Source organism: Artibeus jamaicensis, unplaced genomic scaffold, assembly GCF_021234435.1.
Source record: "Artibeus jamaicensis isolate MK-2021 breed Jamaican fruit bat unplaced genomic scaffold, CSHL_Jam_final contig_464, whole genome shotgun sequence".
Lineage (NCBI taxonomy): Eukaryota > Metazoa > Chordata > Mammalia > Chiroptera > Phyllostomidae > Artibeus > Artibeus jamaicensis.
Window position 1 is genome coordinate 13,328,962 of NW_026521842.1, and position 21,538 is coordinate 13,350,499.

Below are 21,538 nucleotides of genomic sequence, written 5' to 3' on the forward strand. Positions count from 1 at the left end.
AAACGGGTGGCAGTCGCTGATGCTTAAGACAGGATCAGAGTTGGGCAAAATCATTCAGTCAAACGTGGACAATGATTTTTTTGTTGCCTTTCTGGCCAGCTTTCTATAGTCCCTTCCACACATCTCTGCTGAAATGACTTCCACTTCTTTGGCTGTACAGACCTTCTTGGAATAAAAAAAATGTTTTTTTAATGCCAGGTAGCCGCTAACTGGTTAGATGGTTTGATAAACTGGTGAAGGAGAGAGGGAGAGAAATATCAATGTGTGGTTGCCTCTTGTATGTCCCCTGCTGGGAACTGGCCTGCAACCCAGGCATGTGCCCTGACTGGGACTGGAACCGTGATCATCTGGTTTGCAGGTCTGTGCTCAATCCACTGAGCTACAGCAGCCAGGACGCATTTTTTTAACTGACATGCACGCTAGCCACAGAAACTCATGGTTGGGTAACTGTGGGGATTTTCTTCAGTGTCACAGCCAGGTTGAGGAAATCTTTTAGTCAAAGAGGCAGTTCTGAATTCCCTTAAGTCATGTCACGTGCCACTCATGCTTGGATTCAGATTGGGCACAGTGCCTGGACTAGCACTTTTGACTCTGAGACAATGTGTAGAGGCCACGTTCAGTCAAAATAACTCAGGTTCCAACGTGGGACCTCTCCTAATGCAGAAGCATTTGTAATTCCTACCCCCATGGTTTTGATGGTCTGGCCTCTTTCACTACAAACGGCATAATCACAAAGAGGGACCCAGGAAGGAGTGCGGTGTACAGTTTGGCATAGGTCCCACTGTGCTGCTTCTCTGCAGAAAATGGGCTATGACCACCAGAGGATAACATAGTGAGTGGTCTTTAGGTTTAACTTCAGATAATGAGCAAGTAAAATGGAGGAGACACTTTTGTTACAATTTTGTATGACACTTTTATATGACTATATAACATATAAACAGAAAAGATCACTAATCATAAGCATGTAATTCAGTGAATTAACAATCATACTGGCCAGGAAATAAAACATAACAAGAACCCTAGAAGCCCCAGGGGAGGGAATGTACATTTCAGTGGATGATGTAATAATTTTTAGGTGAAATTAAATGAAATTGGTGATACGTGACTATTCTCAGTCTTAAAGAAAAGTTTCGGTTGACTCAACCTAATAAAACATTAAAACGAGCAATTCAGTTATTTTGTGATGAATTTGAAATAAATTCATCTCTCCTCGAAGAGGAGAACAACTCCTCGAAGTTGTTCATGCCCATCCCATTTGCATGGGGTAAGGAGGGAGGATTAAAGCAGGGGAATAATACAGCCATGACTCTGCACAGAGGCCCTCTTCTCCTCCTTATGGACGGCGGTACGGTTTTGTGCCTGAAGGAGTCTAGTTTCACGGGTCAAATAATATCACTTTCATTACTTTTGTTCTGGAAATGATTCCAGTTTACTACATTTCCCTGTCTTTATTTTCAGCCTAGATTTTTGTCCTACATATCTCTATTCTCTTTTAGATCTCTATCCCTGAGATCTTTGAATAGCATAAAGGAAACTAATACAAGTGCCTGAAAGTGTAGCAATGACAGTATTGTAGCATATTTTGGCAATTACAAAAAAAAATCGTGGAGCCATGGGGAATTATTGTCTCTTGCTCTTGTTTTTATGTTTTTAACCTGCCCTGCTTAGGTTATGTTGTTATATTAAGCTAAATGTTCTCCAGATGTAATTCTGTGGTTGCTTCCAAAATTTTTTAAAAACATGAGACACCTTTTATAGGAAGTTAGGAAACACAGAGAGGTGCTAGCATTCATTTAGTAACTGGACCAACTATTAAAAGTTGATGAAATACTGCTTATTCTAAGGGTGAATTGGAAGGCCCAGAACTTCTGAGAAACTAGGCATTACCCTATAAACATTTAATTTTTTTCTTTTTAAAGTTTTTTTTATTGAGAGATTTGTTGTATTGTAACATTTTTTAATTAAAATTTTTAATTGTATTTTCCCCATTACTATCTATCCCCCCACAGCCCCTTCCCCTACACCCACCCATCCCTGCAGTCACCACACTGTTCAATGTTTACAAAATTTTGCAACCTCCCACATTTTCTTCAGTTTATGTTATTAAAATAGCTGTAATATAAATAACTGGGGAGGTCTCGAAGTTGCAAGAATAACTTCTGATTTCCCTAAACAGTGCCTGCGTTCCCAGGTTCACATGTTGTTAGCAAGAGTGACCTTAAGTCCTTCACCGTAGCTCCCTCTTCCCCGCATTTCTCCGGGGCTCTCCCTTCCCCATGGCTTCACTCTAAAAATAGTCCTGCTGTCTCAAGGTCAGGATTTCCATTTTCTCCATTGCCCTTTAGCCACACACTATAACAGTGTGGTACTGAGTGTACGATGAACTTCCTTTTTAGGAATGAGACCCTTCTCGTGCACACCCACTCCACCACCGTCACTCCACTTGCCTGGTGGCTCTGATCCTTGTCAGTGAGCCACAGACCTTGATCACAGTTCCTGTGTCAGCGCAGTGTGGGCGTCAGCCTTATTATACCCTGAGAAGTGTTTTGGGCTGAAGAACAAGGACGCTGGAGCTGGGTTTGGAGTGTGACGGGTTGAGAGGGAGGTGAGGGAATTCACCTATCGCTGTTTTACATTCAGATTTGGTAGTCAATTCAATCCCAATTTTGTAGTATATTATGGTGCCTTTTAATCCATCAGATGTATGGGAAGCTTTCATTCATTCTATATTTTTCCCTTTTAATTTTCTTGGTGTTTTTCTTCCCTCTTCCTGGGTGTAACGTTTTCACACACAGATGTCTCCTCGCTCTGCCCGGCGACGTTGGTCCATACAAGCAATTAACGACTTCCCGGTACTGTGCGCTGTGCAAATGCTCTCCTTGACTAATTCTGTCTCTGCCCAAAGGCCCAAGAATAAAATGCCACCTGCCTGCCTTTGAGGAACCTGAAATGACGAGCTGGCTGGGCTTCAGGACCAGCCACAGTAAATTTCCATTCTCAGGAGTCATGTGCCAAGGGCTGCCTCCCTGGCAGTTTCCCTGACAGTTTCAGATGGGTGGATACTGATACCATTAAGGATTGTGAATGGACTTCTGAAAATGAAGCTCAATACTGGGTTTCTTGGGAAGAAGCCAGTTGTAAACCTTGAGCTCACCTGATTTCATTTGGAGAATCTGTATGATTTCATAGAGCTTTCAAAAGCCCACCTTTGGCATTGGGGAAGCAGAGGAAGATATAAGAGGCTTCCACCATTCTATCTGTTTTTATCATCTTGGTCTAATTCAAAGAGGGAAGTGCCCACTTGCTTCATTAGCATGACACATAAGCTAGTGTTTCTCCTTTGGCAACGACCTGTAACAAATTTTTTCCCCTTACCATCAGTATTTTGCACTGACAGTAAAACCATGCTGCGGACATCCTCTCTTCCTGTTCTATCTTTCTTGTCCTATCGGCCATCTTCCCTCTTCTGTCTTCCTCTCCCGCCCCTTTTACGTGCCAGCAGTGCCACGGTGACCTCAGGCTGTGCAAGGCAGCCCTGAGGCTTTAGCGTAAATTTCATTTGGTGTAAAAAAATACTTAGGGGAATAGTTACAGCCTTTTCGTATAAAAACCAGTTGAAATCAGGAGCCCTGATGAGCAAGCACCACTGCTGCCAACAGCGTGCAGTTGGAGCTGCCAGTGTGGCCGCCTTTCCTCAGAACGGCTGTCCCAGCCAAGCCGACTGCCGAATTTCCACGGGTTTTTCCCCGCAGTCCTGCTCCTGCTGCTATTTCAACAGGAACTCATCTAGATTCACTGCCCACTCTGCTGATTATGCATTGTTGATGGGGTTGCTGCAAAGCAGTTGGTTACTTATTCTTGGGCTGTTTTTGCATTTAACCCATTTATCGGCATCGATGTTGCCTCCAATTGTAGCAGTAACACTGGTGGTACAGTCGCTAGCTGGCTGTTGGTTGTCATTCAGTGCTATTTGCACCAATGCTTCCCTCCTGCTCCCTCCCACCTGACTCGTTCCTTCCCTGTTCTCTTTCCCGTAATTCCATGGACCCCTTCTTGGTATGTTCAGAGGAGCATCCCAGTGCTCATTATGTGATAATTGTCTGTGTTGCTTTGTCTCTCTTTTCTCAATCCCTGCTCCTAATCTGTGGGGAAGGGCATTTTTTTTCTTGATGGGGCATTGAGAAGACCTAAGAGAAATTCGGAGTCCTTTGCTTCCCAGAGATAACAGATTTTACTGCCCAGAAAAGCATCAGTGTTTTAGCCCATCAGAGTGAGACTGGAGCAAGGCAGTGGAATTAGGGGACGTTTGGGCCGAGTGCCCTCCCCTCACCTGGAAAGGTCAGTCACACGCAGACTGGTGTGTCATTGTTCTCTCCCTGTCATCACCCGACACTTGCACAGATGAGAGGGACTCCTGAAGTCGCACAAGATGTTAAGGGGAAAGGAAGTCTTGGGGAAGTGTGGGTGGAATACGAACCCTTTTTATCTCCAAAGCTCTAGAAAAACACCCTGAAAAGTTTTCCATGCTCATTAGGGAGCATCAGTGGTTTGAGATTTAACGTGCCTTCATTTAGGCAGCCTTGTTTTGTTTGAATCCCTAGAGTAATCGGCCACTAGACAGGATTACTGAGTGACCCCTGTAGACTGAAGGGGAAATATTTCATATTTTAAAACCACCAACCAACAGATTGAAAAAGAAACTGTTTTGTGACTGTTTAAAGATGTTTAATGAAGTATTTCTTGCTGGATTAAATGAATGAACACTGGTGTCCCATAATTGCTTTTATAGTTTGATTCTTGGTGACGGCTATAATTAGGTGACCCTGTTTTGGGGAAACTTCTCCTATTATAGGCTGGAAAGCAGCCTTTCATAAAACATCACCTATGCATTAAACAGATCAAACAGAGAAGCACCTAGAAGTCTGGTATGTCTCAAGAAGTTGACAAGGAAGTCCCAGGGAATACAGACTCTGCTTCCCATAATCCAGTGAAGGATAATCGTAGATAGTTGTCCAAGACCATCAAGTGCTTATTAATGACTCATATTGGTTTGTTTCTGCTGATCTCTGTAAACCAGGACTGCAGGTGGGGACAGAGTCCTAATACATCTCACTGGATTCCGAGTCTTCTCTATGAATGCACCTAATCCTAACAAATCCATAAAGGTGATTAAACAGAGTGAGGTGCAGGTTCCTGAACCTGGCCCGAAATGCAGCACCTGGGTCTGAGTGTGGTGTGCCCTATGTGAAGCCATAGCTGTGGGAGCTGCTGGCCTCTGCCGATCTGCAGCTCACTGCTCTGGCTTAGCATAACCAGTTACAGTGCTTGGCAGAGAAGTGACTAGAAGTGAGTCATTGTAGAGGATAGGCCTCACTAGAATCAGATGCTGTCCTCCTTCTGTGCAGAAATGGATCCATTTAAAAATGGACCAAGCTATTTCCATATTTACAGGTAGCTTAATCAGGACTTATTTTTTTTCTCCTTTTAATCTACAATCATACTTTTAAAAAGACAAGTTAACAAATATGGGCTTAGTAGCCTGACAGCCCTGTGTTTGAATCTCAGCTCTTACGAGTGTGGCCTTGAGTAATGGAGGCCACAGCCCCTTCTCAAGGGAGCTGTAGCGAAGGCTAATGCTCCCATGGTAAGGGGTCGTGGCAGGAGCTAAAGTTACTAATGGCAGGCAAGCCAAATGTCTGTACACTTGGACTTGTGTCTAGACATCTCTCATTTCCTGTATATGGGAGCCTGTGTAACCATTTGTAGGTAAGGCTCTGGGGAAATAAGATAATTGCTCATGATCTTCCATGTCCATTACCCACTCTGTGCAAGTATATTTGACATTCTAAAATGATCACTCTTAGAAATCACTCAAGGCTACCAGGAAAAACATTTTTAAATGAGCTAGTCTGTTTGCAAATGAACCACTTTCAGCACGTGGGTCTTAATATTATATTTTTATTGGGTTTGCTCAAAAAGGGTATTGCAGTGGTTTTCACTGTGGTCTGAAAGGTATAAACCTGCTCCCTTGTGAGCCTCTGTTTATTACCCCTGTTTAGTTAAACAGAGCTAGTTTATTGCTCAATTGTTCAAGTGCTTTTCATTTTCTCTTTGTATTAAGGAACCAGAATGACTACCTGGAACAGTGTTTTAGAAGCCCAGAAGACCGAATTAGATGGATCATATTCCCTTGCTAGTTGAATCTCTATAGTATAGACCTTTCCTTTCCTTTCTTTCCTTTCCTTTCCTTTCCTTTCCTTTCCTTTCCTTTCCTTTCCTTTCCTTTCCTTTCCTTTCCTTTCCTTTCCTTTCCTTTCCTTTCCTTTCCCCTTTCCTCCCTTTTTCCCTTCCTTTTTCCTTTTCTTTTCTTTTTCCCCTTCCTCCCTCCCTCCCTTCCTCCCTCCCTTCCTTCCTTCCCTTAAACTCATGTGAGATGGCCAGTTACTTGGGACCTCTGGGTTTGTCATTTCCTGGAGTGTGTGTACTTACACCCTCATTCTAGTTAACCACACTGCTGTTCCCATCTCTGCCAAATTACCTTCCCTACTAAAACCAGTCATATCGTGATACCAGTGTGCACACGACAGCGTCCTCTGTGTCGGTTGACACTGCCTGGCTCCAGTCCGTTCTGACAGGTTGTTTGCTCTTTAGCACACTCTCTTACCTGCATCCATCTCAGGATATTTATGGCTAAAAGGATAGTGCTTTTTGTGAGTATGCACATAATTCAAGTTTAGAAAATAACCAGGGCTAGCAGAGAATTAAAGGGCTATCTCACAATAATAGATTAAGCTTCATATTATATTGCAGAATAGTGTCTTGTATATAGATAAACAGTAAATAATAATTGAACTGCCTCTTAAGAGCAAATGGATTAAGGTCCAAATTGATCATGAAGCATATGTATTTACCAATTATAAGTGATTCAAATATTTTGGTTAAACTTCTTCACTTACCTTTCTTGAACTAAGCCCAGGTGCCCTGGATTTGGTAGGTTTCATGACACTGACTAGCCCTGGAAGGAGTTACATGCACTGGGCAACTTCGGGATTAGGTGAGACAGCGGGGGTCAGAGACGTCTGAATGTGGACCGTGACTGATTTGTGGAAGAGCGATGATATAAAAATCACTTGTGGAAAATGAATTTGTGAGTCATCTAAATAATGATCAAATCTGTATCTCCGAAGGCTTATACATTCATAAAAATTACAGATTTTAAAATGGCACTTTTTCAGTTTACAGTGTACACTCTCCTATTCCCTGCACCCTTATTAACCTTGTGAGATTGGAGCAACAGCTCATCTGAGCCACATGTTTTCAGTGAACAAAGAGAGAGTGACCTGAGACCAAATTCACAGCAAATGAGTAATTTGCCCAGGGTCACCTTGAACCAGCACATGTGGCAAACAGACCTGTAACTTGGTTTTTGGACCCCAATGGCAGGCCCTTCCACTGGCTCCTTTTCATCCTTTGTTAAAAAAACGTGTCTCCCCTCTCAGCTGAGTCACTTTGGTGGCCCCCTTATTAATTTCTGGCAATAAAATAAAAGAGAATACCACTGTCTTGGCTGGTTGTCATTTTAAAGATACCAGATGGTGCTACTCTAATAATTTCCATTTTCTGAGACATCTCTCATTTCTCACAATCAGGCTCCTGTGTAGCCATTTGTAGGTAAGGCTCTGGGGGAATACGATAATTGCTCATGATCTTCCACGTCCATTACCCACGTCCCTCTCTCTGCTCAAGTATTTTCGACATTCTAAAATAATTACTTTTAGAAATAATTTAAGTCTGCTAGGAAAACAGGATAAGTCTCTTTGAGCTACTAAGTTTTTCTGTCTGCTTACCATAGATTACAGTTTGCAGAGCCCACACTGTCTGTTCAAACTGTCTTTAGAAGGAAAAAAAACCTTGGGTTAGTTTCAAGCAAGAACTTTGAACCTAACCTTAAAAGCCATTCTCCCACATTTTTGTGGTCTTTGCTAACTTATTTACCTGCTGTTCTTTTTTGTCTTTATTTTTAAAATCCTGGCTTCAAGATGTCTGTTTTTGAGCACCTGCAGAATGTACCCAGTTCTGCAGCAGGTGCCTGTTTTCCTCTGTTAGGCTTTGGGACCAAGAGCTCAATGCCCTTTGTTATCCTTTTGTTTCCTACAGATGCTGATTCATGTAATTGTGGGCATGATGTAATGCAAAGTCTCTGCAAATTGCCAGTGACCCAACTATGATGTGCTCTGCAACTGTAGGTTTCCATTCATCAAAGTCCCTATTAGTTATATCTTGTCATCTCCCCCAGAAATCGAGGAGATGGAAAAGCAAGCGTGAGGGATCAGACTCAGGCAATCGACCCATCAAGGCTGCCGGGAAAGTTATCATCCAGGATATCGCATGCCTTCTTCCAGTTCATAAGGCACTGGGAGAACTGTACATGTAAGTTCAAAACGTCAAGTGTGCCATGCCTGTCATTTAGTCAGAATTATCAAAGTTTTGTTTGCTTAAGTGTTGGAACCCTTTCTTCAAAAGCAGTTTTAGGAGAAGCCCAGTGTGTTAGCTTTCCATTTGAGCATGACAAACTACCACAGACTTAGTGGGTTAAAACAGTGCACATTGTCTCACAGTTTCCGTGGGTCAGGGCATGGCCTCACTGGGTCCTTGCTCAGGTCTCACCAGGCTGAAATCATGGAGTTGAGCAGGCAATGTGCTTATCTAATGCTCAGGGTCCTCTTCCAGCTCATTCAACTTGTTAGCAGAATTCGGTTTCTTGCAGCCATTGAACTAGGTGAATTTCATCTTCTTTGAGACCAATAGGAGTGTCTCACTGTCACTACAACTTCTTTCTAAGGTGTCACCTGGTTAGGTCAGGCTCACTCAGGATAATCTCCCTGTTGACAGGTTTGAAGACTGATAAATGGTAACTTAATCATGGAGGTGACATTCCATCGGTAGTCACTGGTTTTGCCCACATTTAGAGGGAGGGATTTCTAAAAAGTACTATGTCAGGAGGCAGAAATCTTGAGAACAGCCTCAGAATTCTGCTTCCCAGGCCCAGCCAGTGAAATGGATCAAGCAGAGCCACTTTGGTTGAAGGGAGTTGGGAAATGAGTGACAACCGTAGAGGTTGGTCTGCAGTTTCCCTTTTTCTTGAACTTGAACACATAACAAAAAGTACCGTATTTATTGGGTAGTATATACACAGCATACTATTCTTTGTGTTAGAAACTATGCTGTTGTATGTATTTCAGTCCATTTTTATCCAACCTTCAAGCCTGAGGTGCTCCACAGAAAAGTGGGTTGGCATATTGGTCTTTGAGTCTGGCCGCCTCCCCCAGCTTCAAAGAGTGAGCGATTTCACCTTCCCCGGCCTGAACCCACACACAGCATCAGCTGGTAGTTAAGCATTTTCTTCATGTTACGTATAAAGGTACGTTTAGGCCAATACAAGTAAAACATTTTGAGTGACAATCAAAGAGGCGGTTTTTTATCTGTTGGTCAAAAGCAGGAATCATTGATTTAGGAAGTTAGACTAGAAAGAATTGTTATTTTGTTTTTAGAAAGAAACTTTTAAATTCTTTTTGAATTTCAGATTAAATGTAAACGATATTCAAGAAACGTGTCAGAAGAATGCTACTTCTGCCTTGCTTGTTGGAAGGAAGGATCTTGTCCAGGTACTGTCCATTCCTTTTGCTGGAGATCTGGGTCTTCCTTTTTGAGCAGGTTGTTTTCAGTTTGTAGTTACGGTTTAGTAACATTTCAAGGTCTGTCTCCTATTTTGCAGTTTCTCACTCATTTTCTTTGCCAAACTATAGGGCTAGAGCAGCTTTCTAAGTCTCTTGGATGCTTTTCTTATTAGTGCTCAGTCGAGAGGACCCTAAAGTATTTACTAAGTATTTTTTATTGCATCTCTTTTCTTTTCAGTACCGTGGTGATTGTTACACACCTAAGTTTGGGTATCAGCACCTTTACCCTTTGTACTCTCAATTCTATTTTATTTTCCTTTTAGAAATGCTTCATTTCATAACAAGTTTACAAAAACATTCCTTTAGAATAGACATGTTCAATTTAAAAACGTGTGATCTCACAAAAATTTAAATCTTCATTTTTGCAGGAATACATCAATGTATTAAAGCAAAGTGCTCCTACATTGTTTTTTAACAGCTTTACTGAGATATAGTCCATATACCATGCAATTCACCCATTTAAAATGCACCATCTAATGGCTTTTAGTGTATTCACAGAGTTTTGCAACCATTGCCACGAATACTTCTAGAACATTTTCATTACTTTAAAAAGACACCCCACACCCCTTAGTTCTCAATCCCTTCTTCCCCAACCCAGCCCCAGGAGACCACTAATCTACTCACTCTCCATGTCTGTTGCCCTTTAGTCTTTAGTGTGAGGTAATCCTCACACTAAAAAACAATTGAACAGTGGGAACTGCTAGCTGTTTCCCTATTCACTCAGTTTTTTTCCCCTATAACCCTCCAAATGACTTGAGCTAAGGCCTTCCCTTGATTTCTATTTGTAAAAGATTCCTAGGATTTCCATTTGTCTCCTAATAAGCACTGCCAAGTTTTTGCTCAAGCCCTATTAGGTGAAATTTGAAGTCATGAATATAATCTATTTCTATAAGGAGCCAGCCACCTAAAGTTCTGCAAACGCTAAGTAGCAAAATACAGTTGTAGAAATACTGGGGAATGTGTAACAGGATGCGTAGGTCCCGCTCAGCACCCCGGTGCTGTGCTCCTGGGCAGATCATTTCAGGCTCTCTCAGCCTCTGTGTACTGTTTGTGAGATGGGAACTGCGAGAAGAATCACCTCATAGGGCTGGTGAGGAAACTGGTAAATGCAGTGCCAAGGCAGACCCAACGTTCATGTTCTGAAAAACATTCTCTGAGGAAAAATTACATCCTAAAGTGCTTTGCTTTGTTGTTTAAATTTTTATTAGGAGACTCAGGCTAGTGTGAGGTATGATGAGAAAGCCTTTCCCTTGAATTTAGACGGACCTGAGTTTGAACCGCGGCCCTGTTACTTTTTTGTTCTGTGATCCTAGGCAGCCCCCTTATCCTCCTGAACCTTGGTTTCCTCGACTGTAAAGTAGGAACAATACTTCTAAGGTCCTGATAGATGGTACCTACCCAATATATGGTGCATTTACTACGGCTCTTCTTGCAATTATCTTCATGATTTGCGCTATGGCACTGTTTCATACGGGACAGATGTGACATCGATGCAAATGGTTGAAAAATTTTTTCTATTCTTCATGCACATGTCGACAATGATGTGCTTACTATTTTTCATTGAGTTGCAGAAATAAGCCTAAGTGTCAGCTATTTCCTTTGAAGCTGTTAGGAAGTACATGTTATAAGAGAGGAAATAACAGATCTAGGTTGCCAGCCAGGGTAGTAGATATCCCATCCGGTCTCTTTCGGCAGCCGTGCACATGAGCCACTTATTAGAGGTGAACATGAACATAACCTCAGTTTCTCATTTGAACCAATACTTGCACACATTAACAATATTGATGCCACATAACTAATTTTTTACACACCAAATATGTTTCTCTGTTTTTCAGTATTTTTATTTACTCATTCTTTTTTCTTAGATTTTAAACTCCTTGTTTAAAGACTGCATTTCCCTTTTCAAGTTTCCCACAGAGTCTAATGTAGTGTTTTCCAGTCAGTAGGCTACAATGATCTGTTGCTACTAAGAAAGATTTCCTGGAACTGTATTCCATTTTTAAAGGTGTGGAGGGGCCCTGGCTGGTGTGGCTCAGTGGACTGAGTGTTGGCCTGAGAACCAAAAGGTCACTAGTTCTGTTCCTGGTCAGGGCACATGCCTGGGTTGTGGGCCAGGTCCCTGGTTGGGGTCGTGCAAGAGGCAACCGATCAATGTTTCTTTCTCCCTCCCTTCACTTGTCTCCAAAAATAAATAAAATATTAAAAAATAAAATAAAGGTGTGGAGGGGAGTGGGCTATATTGATGGCACAGCGTTATTTAGCGTGTGCTACATCTCAGGTTTAATAGACACTTAAAACACATTAGTTTCTGCTGGATGACACCAGGCCCCACGAGATGTCAAGTTTGGAGGGAGATATTCCTTGGATTTGGTGTTAACACAAAGAAAGCCAAGTCTGGTTTGGCTTGGGCTATTTTTCTATAGGTTCAGAGAGTGTACTGAAACTTTTGTGAGGAAAGCAGCAGCTTTTCACTATTTGCTAAAGAACGACGGGTCTTTAATGTGATGATACCAAATGCTTTTTCCTCCCTGCCAATTCACTGATGAAGCAGCAGAAAAAGTCACGGGAGTTAGTGGTTAAATAGACAACCTGTTGAAGTTATTGCAGCGTCATTTCTCTGAGGTTTGCTTAATCCGAGTTTATTTGGCTAGTGTTTCTGAAATGCTACAGTCCCCTGAGAACCTCGCTAGACTGCCATTCCTGATTTGGTAGGCCTGGGGTGGGGCCTGAAACCCTGCCCTTAGGGAAGCTCCTGCTGTGCGGCTCTCAGAGTAGCAGGGGGGCGTGTATGGTGGGGTTCTTTCACGCTTCCTGTCCCTGCCCTCCCCACTCTGAGTGTGGGCGTTTCTCTTTCACTTGTCCAGGTTTGGTCGCTGGCTACAGTAGCTACAGATCTTTGCCTTGGTCCGAAGTCTGATCCGGATTTGGAGACACCCTGGGCTCGGCATCCATTCGGGCGACAGCTGCTGGAGTCACTGTAGGTTTGGAGAGCTGAAAGTGAGGAAAACGAATGATGGGAATTTTAGGTCTGTCAGCACTTGCATGGTTATTGTCTGAGAGGAAAGTGCAGCGGCCTGACCACGAGAGGTGGAAGGGAGAGCTTTCCTTTTCACGCTACAATAATTTCTGTGCCAACTGACTTTTTATAGCAGAAGGAACTGGACACCATTTGTCATCTGTAACAAAGATTTCAGACTCATGTGTCCTTGTTTATGCCTAGCCATAAGTCATATCAGTCTGAACTCAGGAGTTTGAGCACTTGAGATGGTATATTTCTTGGGTACTGTCGAGTTTCGTCCCTGAGAACACATTAGAGAGTCACATGTTGGCTTTTATGTTCTCCAAAGGCCATGATGCTTTCACCTGTTAGACAATTTATGAAAACATTGAATTTGTATTTGACTTATTGCACTGAAATAGAGCACACTGGAAATATGATGTGCAAAAAGATTTACAGCCAGATAAGCCGCTTAAATCTCCCTAACAGTGAGGCCCAGGTACAGACAGAGAGACAGGAAAGCTCTGCCTTTTTTCAGGGGAGCTTTGCTTTCTTTACTGGTCAAGGCCAGGCCTGGGACGTTACACACTCACACTTCAGTTTCCTCAGAGTAACTCAGGGATGATAATGCTTGTTTTACAGACTTTATGTGAGGCTCACATAAGATAGTGAGTGTGAAATACCTTAACAAATACTAGGCAGTGATTGGTGTGAAAAGTATCAATATTACTCCATCACAAAGGCCAAGTCCCTCTGGTCCCTACCTTGCATTCTAGCGTAGTGGTCCTAAAAGGAGCAAAGGGGATATATAAGTACTCAAAAGGTGAAACTATTCCTCGTTGTTCTTATTTAATAGCTCATATTCCTAATCCAACTCCCGAGTCTGCTGCCTGCTTGCCATAGTGCAGTGTTCTCTGAGCACCATCACGTGGCTTTAGGTTATATGAGTGAAGTGTAGAGGAGCCTCTAGAAAGCATTGCGGTTCTGCCTTGGGGCTTGGGAGAGAGCATGCATGGCCTCAGACATTAGTTTAGTCTCCTTAGTTCTTGGAGAAGCATGTTCAAGTCTCAGCCCATGCCTGATGCCAGCCAGAAGCTTTCAGAGTAGTTTTCTAGGTCATTTGTATTACTTTGATATATTCTATTCCAAAGCAAATTTAGCTAGAATCAAAGTAGATCAAGCCTCTGGGCCTGTAGAAAGCCCTGGTACCTGAGAGGGGTTTTCCAGGATGAAGTAAGCATCTTTTCTTCTCTATTCCTGAGGCAACAGCCTGCCATAATTGTGATAGTGTCCTCCCTCCATCTCTTCTCTTGACTCGTTTTCTCTCCTCTCACCTCGTTTCCCAGGTTGGCTCATTACTGCCAGCTCCGGGATGTCCAGACGTTGGCTATGCTCTGCAGTGTGTTCGAAGCCCAGTCTCGGCTTCAGGGAATACCAAACCCTTTGGGACCTTTCCCCAGCCGTTCATCTAATCTTGTGGTGTCCCATAGTCGATACGTAAGCTTTTGGTTTTCTGGTTTGTGTCTAACTTTTCCTAAAGGTAAACCTCCATGGAGAATGGTATTCTGATGCTGCTGTTGTTTGTCCTGCAGCCCAGCTTCACCTCCTCTGGTTCCTGCTCCAGCATGTCAGACCCAGGGCTCAACACTGGTGGATGGAACATAGGTCGGTATGGAACTGACTCAGCCCATGCTGGATGTTGAGTTCTTGAAAAGCTGCATATGAATTGCTAATAATGATGTTTAGTTGATGAATAGTCTCCATTTTTTTCTTTGTCATTTTTCTTTAAATTTGGTAGGATGGCAATACTGTAGTCAGCAAGACCTGGACTTTCCTGCTGGAACAGGCCAGTTTCTGGAAGGTCTTTCTCTGCCTTTCTGGTTGTTTTACATCCCATGACCTTGAGACACCGACAGGGAGACTTCCCAGTGTTCACCCCAAAATCCTAGCCCTGTACCTCTTCCATCACACGTGCCCCTGCCAAGGACATCTGCCACTTCGTTTTACATGCCTCTTTCAACATCGAGGAGCAAAGCAGAGTCTGATGCCAGCTGACCAGAAAGATATACTTAATGAGTCTTTGTGTTTTTGGGACTTTTAAATTTTCTTTTTAACGATGATCTTCATTTTCCTGATTGTAAAAGTAACACATACACAGTGAAGAAAAAACACAGCAGAGTGTCAGAGAAGACAATGGTAATCACTTATTGCTCTACCTAGAAATAATATGTTAACATTCCAGAATGTTTTCTTCCAATCTTGGTGTATGTAGGGCAGAGGAGGGCTCATTCTATATACGTGATTTTTGTGTCCTGCTTTAAATTTTATCATGAGCACCTGGCTGGTGTAGCTCAATGGATTGAGCGTGGGCCTGCGAGCCAGACAATTACAGTTCAATTCCCAGTCAGGGCACATGTCTGGGTTGCAGGCCAGTTCCCTGCAGGCCAGTTCCCAGCAGGGGACACACGAAAGGCAACCATACATTGACATTTCTCTGCCTCTCTCCTCCCCTTCCCCTCTAAAGATAAATAAATTAAATATTAAAAAAATAAAAAAAATAAATTTTATCATGATCATTTTCTCATGTCACTTTAAAAATCTTTATAAATAATGATTGCCTAATATGCTGCAAAATAACTATACCATAATTTGCTTAATCCTGAGAAAGAAAAACAAAGTTGGAGGAATTACACTAGCTAATGTTAAACTATTCTATAAGGTCATAGTAATTAAAACAGCATGGTACTGACATAAAAGCAGATACATAGATTAATGGAACAGAACAGAGAGCCCAGAAATAAACTTACACCTTTATAGTCAAGTAATATTTGACAAAGGAAGCAAGTGCATACAATGGGCTAAAGACAGTTTATTCAATAAATGGTGTTGGGAAAATTGGACGGATACGTGCAGAAAAATGAAACTGTAACACCTTATATCACACACAAAAATAAATTCAAAATGGATCAAAGACTTAAATGTTAGACCTGGAACTATAAACATCATAGAAGAAAACTTAGGCAGCAAAATCTCGGACATTGCTTATAGCAATGTTTTATTGGATATATTTCTCCAGGTGAGGAAAATAAAAGAAAAAATAAATATATAAATGGGACTACATCAAACTAAAAAGTGTTTGCACAGCAAAGGAAATCATCAACAAAATAAAAGGATAACCCAGAGAATGGGAGAACATATTCGATGATATATCTGATAAGGGTTTAATACCCACAATTTATAAAGAACTTAGAAAACTGAACACACAAAAAAACCAACCCAATTTAAAAATGAGCAAGGGACTTATCCAAAGAGGACACACAGATGGCCAAAAGACCTATGAAAAGATGCTCAATGTCACTAATCATCAGAGGAACAGAAATTAAAACCACAATGAAATACCATCTCACACCTGTCAGAATGGACATCATCAGTAAACCAACAAACAACCAGTGCTGGTGAGGATGTGGAGAAAGGGGGACCCTTTTGCACTGTTGGTGGGAATGCAGACTGGTGCAGCCACTATGGAAAGCAGTATGGAGATAACTCAAAGAATTAAAAATGGATCTGCCTTTTGACCTAGTGATCCAGCTTCTGGGAGTGTATCTGAAGGAACCCCAAACACTAATTTCAAAGAGCATAAGCACCCCTATATTCATAGCAGTGTTATTTACAATCTCCAAGATATGGAAGCAGCCCAAGTACCCATCAGTAAGTGAGTGGATAAAGCAACTAGGGGCATTTACACAATAGGATACCACTCGGCTGGGAAAAAAGAAAATTCTAGTCTTTGCAGCAGTATGGATTGACCTGGAGAACATTATGCTAAGCCAGTCAGAGAGAGACAGATACCATATGATTTCACTTATAGTGTCCAGGGTGAGGTGAGAAGGGGGAGGGATGGGGCAAAAAGGGAAAAGGACTCACGGACATGGGCAACAGTGTAGTGACTGCTGGGGGCTGGGGGGGGGGGATAAGGGGACTAAAAGGTAATAGAAAAAAATGCAAGAAAAATTAAATTTAAAGGCTTTATAAACAATGACTGCCTAATATGCTGCTATATCACTGTCCTATAATTTGCTTAATTATTATGTGTGTACTTAATTATCAGATTACCTTAATAAGAAGAACCTAGATAAAAAGGCTAGGAGACGTGCCTGTTTAGTTATATTTCTCAGTATCTTCAACTTAGCTTATTTTTCTTCTGAGGAATAAATTGGACACACACTGCTTTATGAGAGTTTTTAGATATTTTTTACGCCTTCTCTGATTTTCGTTTTCCCTTCCCATTTGATTCTCCTCAGCGGGGAGAGAGATAGAACACGCATCTTCACCTTGGGGAGAGTCCTCACCGGAGGAAGTCCGCTTTGGGAGTCTGACCTACAGTGATCCCCGTGAGCGAGAACGGGACCAGCATGATAAAAATAAAAGGTAACCACCTTCCCAGGTGAGAGCTGCCATTTCCCAGTGCTTAGATTCTCCCGCATTGGACTCTTAAGTTTAAAAAGGTGTATACAGTGCCATTTGGTATTAAGCTTTTTTTTTTTTTTTAAAGATTATTTATTTATTTATTTCTAGAGAGGGGGAAGGGGGAGAGAAGGAGAGGGAAACATCAATGCGTGGTCGTCTCTCACGCCTCCCCTACTGGGGACCTGGCCTGCAACCCAGGCATGTGCCCTGACTGGGAATCGAACAGGCAGCCCTTTGGTTCTCAGGCTGGCACTCAGTCCACTGAGCTACGCCAGCCAGAGCTAAGCTTGTGTTTTCTTGAAGGAACTGACAGGAAATCTTTGGAATTTTATCCAGGCTCCTGGACCCCGCCAATACCCAGCAATTTGATGACTTTAAGAAATGCTATGGAGAAATCCTCTACCGCTGGGGTCTGAGGGAGAAGCGAGCCGAAGTGCTGAAGTTTGTTTCCTGCCCCCCTGACCCCCACAAAGGCATCGGTGAGCATGCGGCTTCTCCTTTTCCTATCATGGTCTGAAAGCTTCTGTCATTGAACTTGAACTTGGAATGAAGTCTTAGTTTCTTGTTTATAAGCAGAAATTTCTGAAGCATTTTGAGTCTGTTTTAAGCTTCTGAAAATCCTTACATTTCATGATAAGAGTAAATTTTAATTGTTAACAGAAGTAGTTTTTTCTACAATACTCAGATATTGATTGGAAGTTAGAATATTCATTTATTCAGCTAATATCTATCAAATTCCTCTTAGGCACAGTGCTAACATTTTTTTTCCCTTCATGGAACTCATGGACTGGTGAAGGAGAAAAATTAAGCAATTAAAAATTGTGATCAGTATTTAACAGCAAACAAAAAGGGTGTGGAGTAAGGGAGAGCAGGGAGGGTGAATTTTAGAAGCTGCGTTGAGGTATAATGTGAAGGCCCGTCCGTATATTGCCGAGGTCTGAGGGTAAGGAGCTGTCTGGGCAGAGGCAGCAGGAAGGGCATCCAGGTGGAGGGAGCAGGCCAGTGGGAGAGGTGACTGGTCATTTTGAACAAGTGAAGGAAGCCTAGCGTGGCAAGAGCACAGGGATTGAGAATAGTGGTATAAAATTATAATTAGATAATTAGATTATAACTATAATTTGTATTGTATTTGTAAATAAAAAGGTTAGTAGGATAATTAGGACCTTTTAAGTAATGAATTTAGATTGTATCCTAAGTCCAATGGTAAGCTTCAAAGGGCATTAAGAAGTTACTTGCTCTGGTTTCTAAGCCCTGGCTGGTGTAGCTCAGTGGATTGAGCACGGGCCTGTGAACCAAAGGATCGCAGTTCTATTCCCAGTCAGGGCACACGCCTGGGTTGCAGGTCATTTCCCAGCAGGGGACGCAAGAGAGGCAATCCATACATTGATACTTCTCTCCTCTCCTTCCCTTCCCCTCTAAAGATAAATAAATATTTTTAAAAAGTTACTTGCTCTGCTTTCCATTTTAAGAGGATCACTTTGTTATATAAAGAAAAGATTGGAGGAGCAGAGGCAGAGGTAGGAAGACTGAAAACTGTCCGAGTTGTCAAAGAGAGACCGATGGCTCAGTCTAGGGGTGATATTAATGGTACTGGGGAGAGACGGATGGATTAAAATGCATGTTAGAGGTAGACTCATTGTAACTTGCAGACAAATTCAGTGTGGGACTGAGGAAAAGAGACGAAGCTTAGATGACTCCTAGGTGTTCAGCTTAAGCAACTGGGCAGATGCTGGTGCCATGTTCTAAGATAGAAAAGACTGGAAGAAAATTGAGAGCTCAGTGTGGGACAGTCAGACACGATGTGTGAGATGTCAGACTGCAGAAGTCGCGTAGGCAGTCAGGTGTGAATTTGGAGTTCAAAGGAGAGATTGGGGCTAGAATTAGGAATTTGGGAATCTTCAGCACATAAACAGTATTTAAGCCGTGAGAATGGTGCATTTACCTGGGAGCTGTGGTGGGGAGGAAGAGTATGGGAGAGCGAATAAGAGAGCCACCCACCGTGGGCCTTGAGAGGAAACTGGTACATGGAGCTTGAGGCTTGGAAGAAAAAAGAACCGGAAACAGAGACTTAGAAGGAGTCACTGCCCTGCCCAGTGTGGCGTGGTTGGGCATCGTCCCGCAAAGCAAAAGGCCACCAGTTCAATTCTTAGAGCACATATTTGAGTTGTGGGTTTGGATCCCAGTCAGCGTGTGTTTGAAAGGCAATGAATTGATGTTTCTCTCTTTCATCAGTGTTTCTCTCCTTCGTTTTCTCCTTCTTTTCCCCTCTCTCTCAACTAAGTAAATATAAAATCTTAACAAAAAAAGAGAATGAGTCACTGATGATCAAGACTGTGGTATGAAAGAAGTTAAGAGAAGAGGTGGTTTTTAAAGGGCAAGATGAAAGACTGATAGGAAGGTGGGCTGAACACACACTGATTCCTCTCTCCTTTAAGTGTCTGTGTGGAGCTTTGCTGAAAAGGCGTAACCATGCAGGAAATGTAATGTTGGCGATGAAACTCGGGACCTGGGAGGTAGATATGTTAGCGGTAGCTGGTTTTATAGGGCCTGAGAGGGCTGAACCCCAAACTGTCAGGCAGAAAAACAGTAAGACACATGGCAGAACCTTTAGATGGCTCAGGAATTAGGGGTACCTGGTACCTCTGAAAGTGGCATGAAGGTGAGGTTGAAAATGGGAGTATTGTTTGGTGCCCTTTGCAGGGTCCCAAGTCCCTGCTGTTGGTTTGAAGAGCAGGTCCCCACCCTTCCTCTGCCCCTGCGGAAAACCGGAGGTTCATTCGCCAGAGAGGGGAAACGCATTTCCAGTTGAAAGGGCCTTTCCCAGCACCTAGCGGGATGAGTGAAGAAAGACCTAGGTTAAAGAGAAGACCCCAGAAGCTTCCAGAGACAGAACACAGGTTACACACAGGGAACTAGATGACACTGGAAGCAGTGACCTAGACGTTGAAAACTAGATGACCATGCGGCAGTACCTTCAGAATTCTCAGGAAAATGATCTCTGACCTAGGATTCCATCTCCAAGTGACCAGTTGAGTGTGAACGTGAGTGCGCAGCCTATTCAAAGAAGGGGAATGGATCCAGCCCAGGAAACGAGGGAGTCAGGGTGACGGCGGAGGGAGAGCTACGTGGCAGACCTGGAGGTAGACCAGTCCAGCTTGGAGTTTCCGGAGCAGTGTCTCCAAAAGAGAAAACTGGAAAAAACATCTAGTGTATTTCAGTATTCAGTGTCTATAGAAGATTCAGGTATTTAAGGGAGCGTTTAGAGATGAATTACTGATAATTCACAGCAGACTGAGCAGATGAAGGAAACAAGACAGTTACCAACTCCAGGAAAGAAAATGTGCAGGACAGGGGAAGTTGTCATGGTGCACGGCTTGAATGACGTGCAAACAGAACAGCGGTCCAACCAAATGGTAATAGAACTGTCTGGGGAAGACGAGGGACAGGTGGTGGTGGGGGGGTGGAGGGTGAGAGCACTTCCACCGCAGAAAGTTGATAGATAATGCTTAAATGAGAAAACTAAGAAGTAGCTTTATAAGCAGGTTGTTTAGAGACAGGGAGGTAAAAACAAAAGAAACAGTTAAATGGGTTGAAAGGCTTATTCTCAGCAGCGGTGGGAGTGGAAAGCAGTGCTGGTTTTGGTAATGCAACAAAGGATATAGAATATTTCACTCTTTACGTTGTGTGTGCAGCTAAGAGGCATAGCTATTGTTAGACCACAATTATCAAGCCAGTCTGATTTGGCTCACAATTTACCTTCACTAGGACTACTATAAAATTTCCTCCAAAGTGACTGTGTATTTAAAAAGTATTTGTTGGTGTTTTTATGGTGGCCCGTTGTCTTGAAGCAGAGGCACTGCCTGTTAAGTAAGACAACAGGAACAAACCGAGGGGAACTTGAAGATTTGGTGGCAGAGGGACGCAGGGCCCCCTCTTGGAAGGCTTTCGTTCCCTCAGGGAAGTGAGAGACGAGGCCATCAGGTGACAGAGGGGAGCATGGGCGTGAGGGAGGCGTTTTGGGAATGTGGCCGGGGTATGAAGTGGCCACCTGGGGAGTGGAAGAGAACCCGGCGCTGGGGGACACACACCGCGATGGCGGGCCTTCTCTCAGGACCACTCCAGGGCAGACGAGCAGGCAGGTGACAGGTCAGCCAGGGTGCAGGCTGAATGGGGTGGTACCGTGGGGGGAGAGGAGGGCAGAGGCATGGAGCGTGTTTGCCAAAAAGTGGTTATAAAGTTGGACCATATAATTCAAGCTACCACCTAAGGGGAAATTGCCATCAGATGGGGGCTGATGGGGTGAAAGTGAAAGTGAAGGTGGTAGACTAGGTGAGAG

The 21,538-nt window shown here is 43.0% G+C and overlaps 1 protein-coding gene across 4 annotated transcripts in view; it reads left to right on the forward strand.

The window, feature by feature from the left end:
* The window catches only part of WDR59 (WD repeat domain 59), a 126,228-nt gene that overhangs the window by 65,372 nt on the left and 39,318 nt on the right, over positions 1–21,538 (forward strand). For 2 of the 4 annotated variants that reach the window (XM_053666598.1, XM_053666597.1), the window contains exons 19-25: positions 8,297–8,430; positions 9,584–9,665; positions 12,602–12,714; positions 14,082–14,232; positions 14,328–14,400; positions 17,037–17,163; positions 17,539–17,681. In XM_053666598.1, coding sequence (XP_053522573.1) covers positions 8,297–8,430; positions 9,584–9,665; positions 12,602–12,714; positions 14,082–14,232; positions 14,328–14,400; positions 17,037–17,163; positions 17,539–17,681 — 823 coding nt within the window. The other 2 variants (XM_053666600.1, XM_053666599.1) reach the window with 2 other exon arrangements.